Source organism: Ciconia boyciana, chromosome 22 (assembly GCF_034638445.1).
Source record: "Ciconia boyciana chromosome 22, ASM3463844v1, whole genome shotgun sequence".
Classification (NCBI taxonomy): Eukaryota; Metazoa; Chordata; class Aves; order Ciconiiformes; family Ciconiidae; genus Ciconia; species Ciconia boyciana.
This window is the reverse complement of record NC_132955.1, coordinates 5,486,572-5,503,193: the sequence shown is the minus strand read 5'-3', so window position 1 is coordinate 5,503,193 and position 16,622 is coordinate 5,486,572. Positions and strand designations below refer to the sequence as shown.

Below are 16,622 nucleotides of genomic sequence, written 5' to 3'. Positions count from 1 at the left end.
GGGTGCTGGGGGCGGAAGGGGCCGGGGGGCAGGGGTGCTGGGGGCAGGAAATGGGGGTCGGGGGTCGGGGGAGGGGCAGGTACCGGGGGGTGCCGGGATGGGGGGAGGTGGGTGTGGAGGCGGTGTTGGGGTGCCAGTGCCGGGGGTCAGTCCCGGGGGCCGGTGCCGGTACCGGGGTCAGTCCCGGGGGCGGGTGCAGTGCTGGGGGTCGGTACCGGGGTGGTTGGTGCCGGGGGGCTCAGTGTCGGGGTGCTGGTGTGGTACTGGGGGTCAGATCCGGGGTGCCGGTGGGGGGCGTTAGGGCCGGGATGCTGCTGTGGTACCGGGGGCCGGTGCCAGAGCCGGGGGGGTTGGTGCCGATGCTGGGTGTCGGTGCTGGTACCGGGGTCAGCCCCGGGGTGCCGGTACCGGTAGTGAGGGTCAGTCCGGGGATGCCGGTGCCGTACCGGGGTCAGTGCTGGTACCGGGGTCAGTCCCGGGATGCCGATGCGGTACCGGGGGTGGGTCCCGGGACGCCGGTGCCGGTACCGAGTTCCGGCCCCGCGGCTCGGGGCGGTCCCGGGGGTGGGTCCGGGGGTCCGGGGCGGTGCCGGGGGTGGGGGCCGGGCCGGGGCGGGGCGGGCGGCCGTGCCCGGCGGCTCCGGCAGGTGGAGCCCGGTCCCCGCGGCGGCGGCGGCGGCGGCGGCGGGGTAACGGAGCGGGCCGGGCCGGGCGGGCCGGGCATGGCGGGGTAACGGCGCGGAGCGACCATGCGGCCCCGCCGCCTCCTGCCGCCGCTGCCGGTGCTGCTGCTGCTGGTGGCCGCGGGCGGGCGGCGGGCGCGGGGCGCGGCGGAGCCGGGAGCGCACGGTGAGAGCGGCCTTTGTGTGGGGGCGGCGGGCGGCGGGGGAGGCGCCCGCCCCCGCCCCGACCCCCGCCCCGACCCCCGCCGGCCCCTCCAGCCCCCCATCCCCGCCGGCCTGACCCCCCTCCCGCCGGGGACGGGCCCCCGTGCCCGCCCCCGGCTGGCCGGCCGTCTGTCCCCGCCCCGGCTGGCCGGCCGGCCGGCGGTCCCCGGCTGTCTGTCTGTCTGTCTGCCCCCCACCCCCTCCCGCGTCTGACCGTCCGTCTCCCCCCTCCCCGGGCGGTTCTGGGCACCGGCGGGCATAGGGTGCTGGGTGGGGGTCCTGGGGAGGGCCTGGGGGCGCAGGAGGGTGGGGGGGGGTCGTGGGCAGTGCCCGGGAGGGCGGCCGGGTGGGTGGGGGTCGTGGACAGAGCTTGGGAGTGCAGGAGGGTGGGGGAGGTCTCAGGCCACGGGGTGCCGGAGGGTGGGTGGGGGTCCTGGGCAGCGCCAGCGGGTGCAACATGATGGGTGGGGGTCGCAGGCCAGGGGGTGAAGGAAGGTGGGTGGGGGCAGAGCTTGAGGGTGCAGGAGGTTGGGTGGGGGTCCCAGGCCTTGGGGTGCAGGAGGGTGGGTGGGGGTCGTGGACACAGCTTGGCGGTGCAGGATGGTGGGTGGGGGTCCTGGGCAGCACCAGGGGATGCAGCACGGTGGGTGGGGGTCCCAGGCCGGGGAGTACAAGAGGGAGGGTGGGTGGGTGGGGGTCCTGAGCGGCACCCGGGGGTGCGGGATGGTGGGGGGCATCCTGGGCGCGGTGCGGCTGTCACCCCATTGCAGGCACCTCTGCCCGCTCCTGGCAGGCAGGGTGGGCCTTGGGGTGCAGCGCTCCACTTCGGGGTCCCCGTGGCTCCCCGTGACCCCCCGCCCACACCCCAAACCCTCCTGGCAGTGCCCCTGTGCCGGGGAAGGCGTGCCCGGGGGTGAGATGGGGGCAGTGGGGTGAGGGGGGTCCCCGACCCTGGCATGGCCGCGGCCCCATCCTGCCCGTGCTGGCTCAGCTATCCAGATGGCGTCACCCGTGCCCGTCCCCGTGGGGTGGCAGCGGTGACGAGGCACAGGGCCGGACGCCTGGGTCCCGCTCCCACCCCAGGGCCTGGCACCCTCCGCCCACCCATCATGGAGCCGTGGGGTCATACTGGGAGGAACTGGGAAGCTGGGGGGCTGCCAGCATGCCCCGTGGTGGCTGTGCCACCGGCTGTGGACCCCTTGGCGATGGTGGGGGGCTTGTGCCCGCGGGGGCAGGGAGTGGGGGGGAGGGGGCCGTACTGCCCGTGCTGGGGGTGGCACCTTGGCCCCCCCCTTCAGAGGACACCAGGGGGTGGCCGTTGGTGCCAGCTGTCCCCCGGCAGCTGTGGGTGGCCGGCATGTGGCCACGGGGACATTCCTGCCCCCCGGGTGCCGGCTGTCCCCGGTATGTGGGGGGACGCCCCCCGTCTCCCCCTCCTGCCCGACCCCCCTGCGCATCGCCAAAGCAGCTGCTGCAAATTCCTCCCCTCGCCCATTGCCACATCTGGGCAACATCTGGGGGGGGGGAGGTTGGGTTGCCCAGTGGCGCGGGGGCTTTTGGGGGGCAGGATGCTGCAAGGGGGGGGACACAGGGTCCCGAAAGCGCCCGGGGCCGCGGGATGAAGGAGGTCGTTGCCAGGGTGACAGCGCCTGAGCCGGGCCTGCTGCCAAGGGCTGCGGGCTCATGCGCAGGATGGTGCCGGCACGGGGAGGGCCGGGGGCACGGGGGGTGTGGGGTCCCCCCCAGCCATCCCCATCCCTGCCCCGCATCGGGGACTGGGGTGGGGACCCGTCCCTGGGCTGCCAGTGAGACCCACTGGGGTGGAGACCCCCTGAACTCGTGACATGTGTGAGCTGCACCCTGAGGGGGAATGGCCCTGCCTGGCCCCTTGCAGGGGATTTTGGGAGGGACACGACTGGGTGCACCCACCCGTGGGGGGACAGCACCCTGGAGCAATAACTCCCCCGGCCACCCGCTTCAGGGGGGCACAGGGTGGGCACAGAGAGGGGCACAGGGATGACGCCCACGCTCCCCAGCACGGTGCCCGCTGTCCCGCTGGGGTGGTGCCCACAGCCCTGCCAGCAAGGTGCCTGCTGCCCCGGGACGGTACCTGTGACCTTGCTGGGGTGGTGCCCGTGAGCCACCAGGGTGGTGGCCACGATCCACCGGGATGGGTCCCACCACCCTGCTGAGATGGGTCCCACCACCCTGCCAGGACGGTGCCCCCCACCCCATCCGCAGGGCATGCTGGGGGCTACCCATCGGCTTGTGGGGTGCCCCGTGCCTGCACCCACACGTCACCCATGTCCCCGCAGAGGTGCTGCTGAAGGTGCAGGTGTACGAGAGCGGGACGCTGGCCCCGCTGGCCCAGGCCACCCTGGAGGTCTTCGGCAACCGCAGCTCGCTGGCAGCCGGCACCACCGACCACGAGGGCACCGGCGTCCTGCCCGTCCCCTACCGCCTGGGCACCTGGGTCCTCGTCACCGCCACCCGCCGCGGCTACGTCACCGCCTCCGTCCCCTGGCGTGTCAACAAGCTGCCACGTGAGTGACCGGGACCCCCGGCCCTTATGGGGGACCCCAATCCCTTACTCGGGGACCCCGAGCCCTTATGGGGTGGCCCAATCCCTTACTGGGGGGCTTTGACTCCTTATGGGGAACCCCAATGCCTTAATGGGGGCTCTGAGCCTTTACTGGGGACCCCAAGCCCTTACTGAGGGTTCTGAATCCTTATGGGGGGCAGAATCCCTCACTGGGGGGGCTCTGAACACTTATGGGGGGCCCTAACCCCTTACTGGGGGCTCTGCGCCCTCATGGGGGACCCCACCCGCTTACGGGGGGGCTCTGAGCCCTTATGGGGTGGCCCAATCCCTTACTGGGGGACTTTGACCCCTTATGGCAGACCCCAGTGCCTTAATGGGGGGGGCTCTGAGCCCTTATTGGGGACTCCAACCCGTTACTGGGGGGGCTCTGAACACTTATGGGGGCCCCAAGCCCTCACCAGGTGGCTCTGAATCCCTATGGGAGACCCCAGTCCCTTACTGGGGGGCTCTGAGACCTCACAGGGGGCCCCAACCCCTTACTGGGGGGCTTTGAGCCCTTATGGGGGGCTCCAATCCCTTACTGGGGGGCTCTGCACCCTCATGGGGGACCCCAACTCTTTACTGGGGGGCTCTGAGCCCTTATGGGGGGCCCTGAGTCTTCACTGTGGGAGTTGGTTCCTTATGGGGGACCCTGATCTCTTACAGGGGCCCTGACCCCTTACTGGGGGAACTGGTCCCTTACTGGGGGCCCCAATCCCTAACAGAGGGGCCCAAGCCCTTAATGGGGTCCCTCATTCCTCCCTTACTTGGGGGGGGCAGGGCTCCAATCTCTTACTGGGGGCCCTTGATCCTTTCCTGGGGACCCCAGTCCTTTCCTGGGACCCCAGTCCCTTATTGGGGACCCCCAGTCCCTTACTGGGACCCCAGCCCCTCCCTGGGGACGCCAAAGGGCTTTTGGGGAGGGGGTCCCTTACAGAGGGGTCTTTGGGGGGAGTCTGGGTCCTTCAGGAGTGGATGGCCATGTCCTGGTGACCCCGAAGTACCCCCATCCCGGCATGGGGGGGAGCCGGGGGGGCACCCTGGGCTGGGCGCCAGCCCTCGTCCCTGGGGCCATTGCGGGGCGGGGTGGGAGCGCGGGGCGGCGTCGATGGGGTCACCTTGCTGGGGGAGTGGGACACGTGGGAGTGCTCAGAGGGGGGGCGTGCAAGCTTGGGGGTGCAGGGATGGGGGTGCGCAGGGACTGGGGGTGCGGGGTGGGTGTGCAAGGATCAGGGCGCAGGGGGGTGTGCAAAGGTAGGAGTGCAGGGGGTGTGCAAGGATCAGGGTGTGCAAGGATCGGGGTGTGCGGGGTTGTGCACGAACTGGGGTGTGCGGGGTTGTGCAAGGACTGGGGTGCATGGGGTGTGCAAGGACTGGGGGTGTGCAAGGGCACGGCGGCACACGGGTTGGGAGGTGGGGGGGTGCAAGGATTGGGGCATGTGGGGTGTGCAAGGATCAGGGTGTGCAAAGATGGGGTGCAGGGGGTGTGCAAGGATCAGGGTGTGCAAGGATGGGGTGGTGCAGGGGGTGTGCAAGGATCGGGGTGCGTAAAGATTAGGGTGCTCGGGCTGCGCAAGGATGGGGTTGTGCAAGGGCTGGGGAGGTGCACGGGCACGCCAGACCTGGGCTGTGCGCAAGGATGGGGGTGTGCAGGGGTGCCCCCACCCTGCCCGCTGCCTGCCACCCCTTGTCCCTCCCCGTCCCCATCCCTGTCCCCATGTCCATCCCCCCCCCTTGCTGCCCTATTCTCCCCCTCCCACCTGCCTCTGATACTGGGCTCTGCTGGGCCCATCACCCCCCTCTCCCCATCAGCACCCACCCTCCCCCTCCTCCCCAGCCCCCCCAACTCGGGGGGCTGGGCAGGTATTGTTGGGGTTCCCCATCACCCCCCCTCCTTGCAGTCTACGCCTCCATCAGCCTCTACCTGCTCCCCGAGCGCCCCGCCACCCTCATCCTCTACGAGGACCTGGTCCAAATCCTCCTGGGATCCCCAGGTGAGCGATGGGGATGGAGAGAGGGGTGACACCACCCCCTCTGGGTGCTGCCACCCACCTCGTCCCCCCCCAGGTGCCCGGGGACAGCCGTGGGCGCAGTTCCCGCGACGGGCAGCCCGCCTGCCCCGCAGCTCCACGTACAGCCAGCTCTCTGCGTCCCTCACCGCCGCCACCGGCCCCAGCCTGGCCCGCGCCTTCCCCGCCTTCCTCGGGGCCGAGCAGGACGGCAGTGGTACGGGGACACCGGGGGGACTTGGGGGACACCCGCCATGAGGTCACCCCTATGCATGTCCCCGTCACTTGTCCCCGCAGCCAATGCCACCTGGCTGGAGCTGGCACCCGTGGCGGCTCTCAGCGTCCATCTCTTCACCGGGAACGGGACGGAGGTGCCGCTGGCCGGCCCCGTCCATCTGTCCGTCCCTTTGGCCCCCGACGCCGGGCCCGTTGTGGCCACCAGTGTGCCGGCCTGGAGGTTTGACCCCAAGAGCGGTGAGTGCTGGTTGGGGGGTGGCGGGGGGGGTGGGCTCCTGCTGGGGATGGTGGTGGCAGGGGTGATGAGTTTGGGGGGTCTCAGCCCGCCTGGGGGGGACGGATGTGTCTCCCTGCAGGGCTGTGGGTGCGTAACGGGACGGGGCTGATCCGTAAGGAAGGCCGGCAGCTCTACTGGACCTTCGTCTCCTCCCAACTGGGATACTGGGCAGCGGCTCTGCCCTCTCCCAGCACAGGTAGGGTGACACCCATGGGCGCCCCCAGCCTGGATCCCCCTGTCCCTGTGGCTCTGGGGACGGGCTGTCCTGGGGGCTGGCAGCACCCCAGGGTGAATGGGGGGACGGGTGGGAGGGGGTGAAGGACACCCATCCCATGGGGTGCTGGTGGGTGCAGCCCCTGGGTGCCCTCGCTGGTGGGGGGGTGCCCGTGCCCTCTCTGACCCCACTGTCCCCCAGGGCTGGTGGCGATGGCGGCGGGCGTGACGGACATCACCACGTACCACACCATCTTCCTGCTCACCATCCTGGGCGCGTTGGCCCTGCTCGTCCTCATCCTCCTCTGCCTCCTCATCTACTACTGCAGGTCAGCACCCCCCGCCCCCCACCCTCGGGGTCCCGACCACGGCTTGGAGGGGGGACAGCGCCTGCCTGGCACCCTTGGGCACCCTGCAGCTGGGTATGGGGGGGGGCAGCACCCGCCTGGCACCTCCTGGCATCCTATAGCTGGGGACACTGCCTGCCGGAACCCTTGGGCGCCCTATAGCTGGCTATGGGGGGGGGCGGAACCAGCATTCCCTGGCACCCCTGGGTACCCTATACCCTGTATAGGACACCCAGGGGTGCCAAGGGGTGGTGGCTATGGGGGGGAGCCAGCACCCCTTGGCACCCCTGGATGTCCTATAGCTGGCTATGGGGTGGATACTGTCTGCCTGGCACCCCCCCAACCATCCTATAGCTCCCTAATGGGGAGAGCCACCACCCCCTGGGACCCCCAGGTGCCCTATAGCTGGCTGGGGGGGGGTGCCACCCTTCTGGCACCCCTGGGCATCCTATAGCCGGCTTTCGGGGGGGGGGTATGCGCCACCTCCCAGCACCCCTGAGCGCCCTATAGCTGCTTTGGCAAGGGGGGGGGCCACCACTCCCCAGCACCCCCAGGTGCCCTATAGCTGGCTTTGCGGGGGGGGCACCACCCCGTGGCACCCACAGGCGCCATGCAGCTGGCTTGGGGGCGGGAGGGGCACCGGTGCCCAGCCCCCCTGGGTGCCCTAGGGCTGGCTTTGGAGGTTGTCCCCCCCCTTCCCCCCCCGCGCCCTGTAGCTGGCTGGAGCCCCCTCCTCCAGCGCCCTGCAGCAGGTGGGGGAGGTGGGTGGGGTGGGGGGGGGCGGGGACCCCCGCCCCCCGTGGGGTGACCCCGCCGTCCCCCGCAGGCGGCGGTGCCTGAAGCCGCGGGCGCAGCACCGCAAGCTGCCGCTGCCGGGGCCGCTGGACGCCGCCCGGCGGGACCAGGCCACCTCGGTGTCCCAGCTGGACCTCCTCTGCGGCGGCAGCCACCTGGAGACGGCGTCCTCGGGGGGGGCCACCGACCCCCCCACCCCCGGGTTGCCCCCCCCCGCCCGTGACCTCCCCGCCGCCCGCCCGGACTTCTTCCAGCCGCCGGCCCCCGCCCAGCTCCGTGCCGGCCCCCGCACCCCCGCCGGCACCCTGGGCCCCCGCCGCCGCCAGCCCCCCGCGCCGGAGGACTACGGGCGCCCCGGGGAAGCCTTCGGCCTCCGGGCCGCCCGCTCGGTGGACGGGCTGCAGCCGCCGGACGAGCATCCCCGGGGGACCCCCGCCTTCCCCCCGGCCCCCTCGCCCCCGCGTTTTCCCGATACGGGCGCAGCCCACCGAGCACCCGCTGCCCGAGCCCCCCCGCCCGCCCTCGCTGGCCCCCCCGGGGCCCCTCCTGCTCTGCGGGCCCCTGGACCGGGGCGGGGGGCCGGAGGATGTCTACCGGGGGGTGATGCCCACCCTCCTCATCCCCGCCCGGTACATGCGCCTGGCCCCCGGCGAGCCGGAGGGCCCCCCCGAAACCGACGGGGGGCCCGGCTCGGCAGCGGCGACGGCCGCCCCCCCGCCCCCCCCGTCCGCCGGGCCGCCATTTGAGGAAGGGGAAAACTGGGGGGGGGCTCGCGCCCCCCAACCGGTCAGCGGCTCGGTGGCCATCCCGGTGCTGCTGGACGGGTCGGCGGTGGCCCAGCTCAACGGGGAGCTGCAGGCGCTGGCGGGGCAGCAGTTACTAGAACTGGGGGGGCCCCCCCCCCCCAGAGCCTGGTTCGTCTCCTTGGACGGCCGCTCCTCCCAGGTCCGGCATTCCTACATCGACCTGCAGGGCGGCGAGAGGGGGCCCGGCCCCGCGCCCCCCCCCCGCCTCCCGCGGGGAGTGGGCGGCGGCGGGGAGGACGGGGGGGCCCGGCCCCCCCTTCCCGCCGCCTCCCCCGAGGACAGCTCGCTGGCCCCCTTGCTGGAGGCGGGGAGCGGGGGGCGGCGGGGGGGGGGCAGCGGCCGCAGCAGCGCCAGCGAAGCCCCCCGCGACTCCCTGACCAGCCCCGAGGAAGAGGCGCTGGCCGAGGCGGGCGAGGGGGGGGACGAGGGGGGCGACCGTAAGAGCCCCTGGCAGAAGCGGGAGGAGCGGCCGCTGATGGTCTTCAACGTCAAGTGAGTGGGGGGGCTTCTGGCCCGGGGGGCGGAGGGGAGCTGCGGGACCCGGGGGGGGGGGCACTGCCACTGCCATCCTGTCCTGCCGCCGTCCCAGCCCACCCCCATCCAGCCACCATCTCATCCCACTGCTGTCATCCAGCCCCCCACCATCCCAACCCATCACCACACCATCCTGTCACCATCCCGTCTGGTCGCTGTCCCAGCCCACCACCATCCCAGCCCACCACCGTCCCGCCCTGCCCCATCCCTCTCCCGTCCCACCACTGTCCCATCCAGCCACCATCCCGTCCCACCACTGTCGTCCTGTCCTGCCACCATCCCGTCCCACCACTGTCGTCCTGTCCTGCCACCATCCCGTCCCACCACTGTCCCCACGCCACCACCCCCTGCCACCCCCCCCCCCCCGTGCCCTGCCAGGGGAGGGGGCAGAGGGACAAGCCCCAGGTCACCTGTGTCCCTGTGTGCTTGGGACCCCCCGGGTACCCTGTGTGTCCCCCGCCCCGCCACCGGGCTCTGCCGCATGGATCCTGCTGCCCTGTCTGTCCCCCCCCGCCATGACATTGCCATTCACCTCCCTGTCTTTCGGGGGGGGGGGGGGGGTGAGAACTGCGTGTCCCCCCCCAGGCCCCGGGGCATGTCCCCGCTTGTGTCCCTGCAGGGTGGGGGGGGCCGGCAGTGCCCCCCGGGCCAGTGGTGCCTCCAAGCTGCCGTAGGAGCCGGGGGGGCTCTGTCCCCCCGCCCAGCCTCATCCCCCCCTTGGCTTTGGATTTTAATCGTGTTTCTAAACGTTTTCTACGTGGCGAGGAAGAAGAGGGGCCAGCGGGGGCTGGGCCGGCGGTGGGGGGGACATGGGGACCCCCCCGGCACCGCCTGCCCCCGGCCGGGCTGGGCAGGGAGCCGCTGCCTGCGCCTGCCTGCGCGTCCCTGCCTGTTCGTTAGATGGCATTAATATATTAAAAAAAAAACAAAAAAAAAAGAACCCCCCGCCTCTGCTTCCTGCCTCAGTTCCCCCCCCCCCCCCAGGAGCCAGGGGTGGGGGCTTGTCCTAGAAACCTTTTATTGGGGTGGCGGCACCCGGGGAGGTTCCTGCGACATCAGAGCAGCACCCTGCGGGGCGCGGGCAGGTCCCAGCGCTGGGGGCTGCACCCCCGGCCCCCCCCGCTGCAGCGGGACCCCCTGGGGCAGCAGTGGCGGCCGTCGGAGCAGCAGGAGCCCTGCGGAGAGATGAGGGGTGAGGAGGAGGTGATGCCACCCAGACCCCCCCCCGGTACCCCCCCCCCACTAACCTGGGCGAAGGGGCAGCACCCCCAGGAGCCCCCCCGGCTCCGGCAGCACCGCTGCCCGCCGCGGCAGGAGCGGGCAGCATCGCAGGGCACGCTGGCACCGGGCTGGGTGCTGGCACCGCGCTGGGTGCCGGCAGCTCGCAGCGGGGCGGGAGGGGGGGTGGGTGCCCGGGGGGGGGGTGCGGGTGCCGGCAGCAGGCGGGGGGGTGCCAGCAGCTTCTCGCAGCTCTGGGCGGCCTCGTTGCAGGTGTAGCCCCAGGGGCAGCAGTGCTGGTCGTCCCTGCAGCAGACGGCCTGGGGGGCGACGCTGGGCTCAACGGGGGACCCAGGCGCCCGGGTGCCATCCTGACACCCCTCCCCCAGGTACCCCCCCCCCAGCCCCGCTCACGCCCAGCAGCAGCCCCAGGGACTGTGCTGGACCCTGTGCCCAAGGTGCCCACAGAGCCCCCGTGGAGGGGGGCAGTGATGGAGCTGGGGGCGTCCATGTCCCTGCGTCCCCCCATGTCCCTGTGTCCCCCAGTCCTGCTTGTCCTCAAACACCCCACAGCCCCGCTCTGCCCCAAAGCCCCCCTCCCATCCCCAACCCCTTGTGCCCTGGAACAGCCCCCCCATGCCCCCTCCAAAGGACCCCCAGACCTGCTCCAGCGGGCAGCACCCCCAGCCGCCCGAGCTCAGCGGGCAGCACGTGCTCCCGTCAGGACAGCTCGTCTTGTTGTCACACTTCACGTCCCCCCCACGGGCCAGCGCCGGGGTCTTCTGCAGCCAGGGCCGGCGGCCCCCCCCCTCCTGCAGGCAGCTGCCCGCAGCCGGGTCGCAGGTGTAGCCCTGGGGACAGCAGTGCACGTGGTCGTCGCAGCAGACGGCCTGGGGGGCGAGAAGGGGGGTCTGAGCCTGGCCCGGCCCTCTGGGGACCCCCAGATCCATGTTGGGGGACCCCCAGGGGACAAACCGTGCCCCCTCCTGCCTGTTCCTGCCCTCCCTTGTCCCCTGTACCCCCCATCCCAGCCTGGCTCTATCCATGCTTGGGGGGGGATACGGGGACCCCTCCATCACTCTTGTCCCCTCACAGTGGGACACACAGAGGTTCCCAAGCATCTTGGTGGCCTCGTGTCCCTTCATCACCTCCCACCCCTGGATCCCCAAACTGGTCCCAGTTAGCAGAGGGGGTCTGGCAGGTGCCCAGCAAAGGGGCTCGGTGTCACCCCCATCCCCATGGGACATCAGGGGCGTGGGAGCCCTGGGCTGGCCACATCCCTCCTGGGGCACATGGGACATTGGCCCTTATCCCTCCCAGGGCACAGGGGACATCTGCCCCATCCTGCAGGGCAGGGGACAGGAGGTGGCAGCGCCCGGCTGAATGTCCCCATGTCCCGCGCTCCAGCCGCTCAGGGTCCCTCAAGCTGTGTCCCCCCACAAGGACACCTCGGGCCCCCCAGGTCTCAGCCCAGCCCAGGCACCCCTGCTCCCCGGGGTGCACCGCCCTGGTCCCCCACCCCGCTGGGGACCCCAGCATGTTCTTGTCCCCATATGGGGACCCCCTGTCCCTGTGGCCAGGGCCCCCCCAAACCTGCTCCAGCGGGCAGCACCCCCAGACCCCCAAGGTCAGCGGGCAGCACGTGCTCCCGTCAGGACAGCTCGTCTCCTCGTCACACTGCACGTCTCCCCCCCGGGCCAGCGCCGGGGTCTTCTGCAGCCAGGGCCGGCGGCCCCCCGCCTCCTGCAGGCAGCTGCCCCCAGCCGGGTCGCAGGTGTAGCCCTGGGGACAGCAGTGCACGTGGTCGTCGCAGCAGACGGCCTGGGGGGCGAGAAGGGGGGTCTGAGCCTGGCCCGGCCCCCCGGGGACCCCCAGATCCACACTGAGGGACCCCCAGGGGACAAACCGTGCCCCCTCCTGCCTGTTCCTGCCCTCCCTTGTCCCCTGCCCTCCCCCACACTGGCCTGGCTCCATCCCATACAGGTGAGGGGGGGGGCATATGGGGACTCCCACCACCCTTGTCATCCCCCAGCCAGACACCCTGACATCCCAGAGCATCCCAGTGGCCTCGCACCCCTTCACCACCTCCCAGCACTGGAGCCCCAAACTGGTCCCAGTTAGCAGAGGGGATCTGAATGGGGGACCAGCAAATGAGCCCAGTGTCACCCTCCCCATCCCATGGCCTATCAGGAGCCCTGGGCCTGGCCTTGTCCCTCCTGGGGGACAGGGGACATCGGTCCTCATTGCACCCAGGGCACAGGGGACATCTGCCCCATCCTGCGGGGCAGGAGACAGGAGGTGGCAGCGCCCGGCTGAATGTCCCCATGTCCTGCGCTCCAGCCGCTCAGGGTCCCTCAAGCTGTGTCCCCCCACAAGGACACCTCGGGCCCCCCAGGTCTCAGCCCAGCCCAGGCACCCCTGCTCCCCGGGGTGCACCGCCCTGGTCCCCCACCCCGCTGGGGACCCCAGCATGTTCTTGTCCCCATATGGGGACCCCCTGTCCCTGTGGCCAGGCCCCCCCAAACCTGCTCCAGCGGGCAGCACCCCCAGCCGCCCGAGCTCAGCGGGCAGCACGTGCTCCCGTCAGGACAGCTCGTCTTGTTGTCACACTTCACGTCCCCCCCACGGGCCAGCGCCGGGGTCTTCTGCAGCCAGGGCCGGCGGCCCCCCCCCTCCTGCAGGCAGCTGCCCGCAGCCGGGTCGCAGGTGTAGCCCTGGGGACAGCAGTGCACGTGGTCGTCGCAGCAGACGGCCTGGGGGGCGAGAAGGGGGGTCTGAGCCTGGCCCGGCCCCCCGGGGACCCCCAGATCCATGTTGGGGGACCCCCAGGGGACAAACCGTGCCCCCTCCTGCCTGTTCCTGCCCTCCCTTGTCCCCTGTACCCCCCATCCCAGCCTGGCTCTATCCATGCTTGGGGGGGGGGGGAGGGATACGGGGACCCCTCCATCACTCTTGTCCCCTCACAGTGGGACACACAGAGGTTCCCAAGCATCTTGGTGGCCTCGTGTCCCTTCATCACCTCCCACCCCTGGATCCCCAAACTGGTCCCAGTTAGCAGAGGGGGTCTGGCAGGTGCCCAGCAAAGGGGCTCGGTGTCACGCCCATCCCCGTGGGACATCAGGGGCGTGGGAGCCCTCCCTGTCCCTCCTGGGGGATGGGGGACACCTGCCCTCATTCCAACCAGGGCACAGGGGGACATCTGCCTGTCCCAGGAGGCAGAGGGGACCCCCGCCCTTGTCCCTCCCAGGGGACAAACCCCCCTGCACCCCCATACCTCCTCCAGCGGGCAGCACCCCCAGGCCCCCGAGCTGAGCCGGCAGCACGTGCTCCCATCGGGGCAGCTCGTCTCCTCGTCACACTTCACATCATGAGCTGGGGACAAGGGGACAGTCAGGAGGCGGCGTCCCCTCCCCGGGCCAGGACAGGGGGGGTGGCCGTCCCCCGGGGGGGGTCCTCACCTTTGGGCAGGGATGCCAGGGGCCGTGCCCAGCCCCATGACGAGGTGCAGGTCGAGCGCTCCAGGTCGCAGGCAGTGCCCTGCGGGCAGCAGTGCTGCCCATCGCTGCAGCACACCGCCTGCCCGGGGGAGAGCCCGCCGTCGGTGCCTGCCGGACCCCAGCCCACCCTGCCCGCCCGGGGGGTCCCAGCGGTGCCACGGACAGGGCGGGCTGCCGGCATGGGGTGCCTGGCACAGGGCGCCTGGCACGGGGTGCTCAGTGCGGGGTGCCTGGGACAGGGTGCCCAGCATGGGGTGCTCGGTATGGCGTGTGGGGATGGGGTGCCCAGCGCAGGGTGCCCAGCATGGGGTGCTTGGAACAGGGTGCCCGGCATGAGGTGCTCAGCATGGGCTGCCCGTACAGGGTGCCCGGTATGGGGCGCATGGCTCGGGGCGCCTGGCATAGAGTGCCCGGCATGGGGTGCTCAGCTCAGGGTACCCAATGTGGGGTGCTCGGGACAGGGTGCCTGGGACGGGGTGCCCAGCATGGGGTACTCAGTATGGGCAGCCAGTACCGGGGGCCCGGTACGGGACAGCTGGCACGGGGTGGCCAGTACGAGGTGCTTGGGACACAGTGCCTGGTACAGGGTGCCCGGTGTGGGCTGCTCGGTGCGGGGTGCCCAGCATGGGGTGCCCAGCGTGGGGTGCTCGGTATGGGCTGCCTGGCATGGGGTGCCCGGTGCGGGGGTCTGGTATGGGACGCCTGGTATGGGTTGGTGGGCGTGGGGTGCCTGACGTAGGGAGCCTGGTACAGGCTGCCCGGCGTGGGGTGCCCGGCGCAGGGTGGCTGGCGTGGGGTGCTTGGTATGAGGTCCCTGGCATGAGGTGCCCGGTGCGGGGTGTCCAGCGCGGGGCCGGCACTCACGTTTTGCAGGGGACAGCAGCCGTACTGCGCCGAGGGCAGCTGGCAGCAGGTAGCACCGTCGGGACACGCCGAGCGGCCGTCGGGGCACAGCACCTGGTGCGGCGTGACTGCGGGAGGACACACACACACACAGCGTCACCGTGCCCCCTCCCCAGCTCCGTGTCCCCTCCGTGGGGACAGCGAGGACACCCCACCACCCAGAGTGGGACACCCCTCACCTGCTGCCGGGGGCTGGCGCTTCCAGGCGGGGAACTTGGTGGCCAGGGGGACATCACCGGCAGGTGACAGGCAGCGCCCGTGGGCCAGGTCGCAGACGGTGGCGTGGGGACAGCAGTGCACCTTGTCGGCACAGCACGAGGCCTGCGGGCGCCGGACCCGCTCGTCACAGCGGTGGCCGCGTGATGACCCCCACCAATGTCCCTATGTCCCCCCCCTGTACCTGGGGCATGGGGCAGCACCCCCAGGCGCCGCTGGCCGTCATGCAGCAGGTGGCATTGTCGGGACACTCAGACTGTCCGTCAGGACAGGGGACAGCACGGGGGCCTGCGGAGAGTGCGGATGGGGTGAGAGACCCCCATGCCCCCCACCCAGGCCCACCCATGTCCCCCCACCCACATGTGACCCCCCCCGTACCTGGGGACGCGATGCAGGATTCACCGTCGGCGCTGCAGTGGGACCCTCGGGGACAGCAGCGGTGGCCGCCAGCACAGAGGACTCCCTGGGGGGAGAGAAGATGGGGGTGGGGGGACTGCGGGGGGGGGGGGGGAACTCCCAAAATGGTGGAGAGAGGGAGGAAACTGAGGCACGGCGGGCAGACTCACCTCTGGCAGAGGGCAGCTGGCTCCGGCGGGGCACGACGAGCCATCCCGGCATGCTGCCGTGCTGCTGGCAGGCAGGACCTGGGGAGGGGGGTACGGGGGGGTTACCCACTGGTGGGGGCACGCCCCCGTGCCCACCCCCCCGACCCTGGGCACTCACTGGGGTGGCAGGGCACGGCTGCCCGTCGGGGCATCGCAGCCAGGCACCGGCTCCGGCCAGGGCCAGCCACAGCGGCAGGAGGGTCCTCATGGCGCTGGGGACACCTGCGGGCAGCGGAGCCCCCCCAGCACCGCCGAGCCTCAGTTTCCCCACTCACCAAGGGGGAGGCAGGCCTCTGCCGCGGCACCGCCCCCCGGCTCTCGCTTCCCCTTTCAGCCGGGTGCCGGGAAGCCCCGGTCCCCCCCTCCTCCCCCTGGGCCCCCCCACCCCAGGATGCCTGGGGGGGCCACCCCAGGGTGCTGGGGGGGCCGCTGTGGTGTCTGGCACCCCAACCGCTGCCCGCAGCACCCCGATAACATCTCCCCGCAGCACAGGAAGCCAGCGCCGCTGTCGGGGGGGGGGCAGCTCCCCCGGCCAGCACCCATGGGTGCTAAGGGCTGCCCCACACCCCCTGCCGACTCCATCGCCCCCCGCACGCCCTGCCGTCCCCACCACCCGCTTCCACAATCACTTTCACTTCCCTTTCCCCACGTGGCGTGACCACACCACCCCCCCCCCGCATCTGTGAGTGTGCGGCCACGTCCCGCGGGTGTGGGACCCACGGGTGTGCTGCCCCCCCCCAGCTCCCACCCGGGGGCGAAACTGAGGCAGGCCCAGGCCCCACAGCCCCCCGGGCAGCCGGGACGTGCCGTGGGGGGGGGTCACCGCCCCCCGGGACCCGATGTGGGAGGGACCCTGTGCTGGGGGCAGGGGGTGGCCCTGACCCCTCGGTGTCACCGCACTGTCCCGCCCCCCACCCCCGGGGTCCCCAGGGCAGGGCTGGGCCCTCCCCACAGCCTCCGCAGGGACACTGACGGCCCGGACCCAGGGCTCCCAGTGCCTCCCAGTGCCCCCAGAACCCCCCATGACTACCAGTGCCTCCCAGTGCCCACCAGTGCCTCCCACCGCGCCCAGAGCGCCCTGTGACTCCCAGTGCCCCCTAGTACGTCCCAGTGCTCCGAGGGACTCCCAGTGCCTCCCAGAACCTCCCAGTGACTCCCAGTGCCTCCCAGTACCTCCCAGTGACTCCCAGTGCGTCCCAGGACCTCCCAGTGCCCCCAGTGACTCCCAGTGCCCCCAGTACCTCCCAGTGCCCCCAGAGCCCCCCGTGACTCCCCGTGCCCCCAGGACCTCCCAGGGAATCCCAGGACCTCCCAGTGCCCCCAGGGAATCCCAGTATTCCCAGTGCCCCCTGTGCCTCCCAGCACCTCCCGGTGCCCCCCGCCCCGGCCCGTACCCGCTCCCGCTCCCGGTACCTGCCCCGCTCCCAGACCCGCCGCCCGGGTCGCGGTACCGGCCCGCCGCAAGCCCCACCCCCAGCCCCCCATTGGCCCCCCGCC

The 16,622-nt window shown here is 72.0% G+C and overlaps 2 protein-coding genes across 4 annotated transcripts; one reads left to right on the top strand and one right to left on the bottom strand.

Annotated features, from left to right (window-relative positions):
• The first annotated feature begins 631 nt into the window (after positions 1–631).
• Positions 632–9,603, top strand: FAM171A2 (family with sequence similarity 171 member A2). Its single transcript, XM_072886012.1, is given in 10 exon segments — positions 632–849; positions 3,203–3,430; positions 5,370–5,462; positions 5,536–5,694; positions 5,775–5,951; positions 6,071–6,187; positions 6,407–6,533; positions 7,378–7,720; positions 7,722–8,644; positions 9,306–9,603. Coding segments are annotated over 10 exon segments (2,322 nt in total). The 5' UTR covers positions 632–749; the 3' UTR covers positions 9,361–9,603.
• A 90-nt stretch (positions 9,604–9,693) lies between these two features.
• On the bottom strand, positions 9,694–16,577 carry GRN (granulin precursor). 3 transcript variants are annotated; one of them, XM_072886093.1, is made up of 14 exons: positions 16,539–16,577; positions 15,244–15,347; positions 15,087–15,164; positions 14,899–14,983; positions 14,705–14,808; positions 14,484–14,625; positions 14,266–14,372; positions 13,363–13,480; positions 13,179–13,276; positions 12,430–12,657; positions 11,498–11,725; positions 10,567–10,794; positions 9,934–10,224; positions 9,694–9,861 (listed from the first exon to the last, which is right to left on the bottom strand). In XM_072886093.1, the coding sequence occupies exons 2-14, from the start codon at positions 15,331–15,333 to the stop codon at positions 9,742–9,744; spliced, it is 1,917 nt and encodes a 638-aa protein (XP_072742194.1). In that variant the 5' UTR covers positions 15,334–15,347; positions 16,539–16,577; the 3' UTR covers positions 9,694–9,741. The 3 variants fall into 3 exon arrangements, with proteins under 3 accessions (XP_072742194.1, XP_072742193.1, XP_072742195.1); XM_072886092.1 differs by having other exon boundaries at positions 16,520–16,569; XM_072886094.1 differs by lacking the exon at positions 11,498–11,725 and having other exon boundaries at positions 16,520–16,569.
• Positions 16,578–16,622: the final 45 nt, after the last annotated feature.

Coding starts and splice junctions, on each gene's coding strand:
- GRN (XM_072886093.1), bottom strand. CDS start 15,333: ATGAGGACCCTCCTGCCGCTGTGGCTGGCCCTGGCCGGAGCCGGTGCC. Junction 14,809..14,898: donor ATCCTGCATCGCGTCCCCAG/GTACGGGGGGGG, acceptor CACTCTCCGCAG/GCCCCCGTGCTGTCCCCTGT. Junction 9,862..9,933: donor GGTGCTGCCCCTTCGCCCAG/GTTAGTGGGGGG, acceptor ATCTCTCCGCAG/GGCTCCTGCTGCTCCGACGG.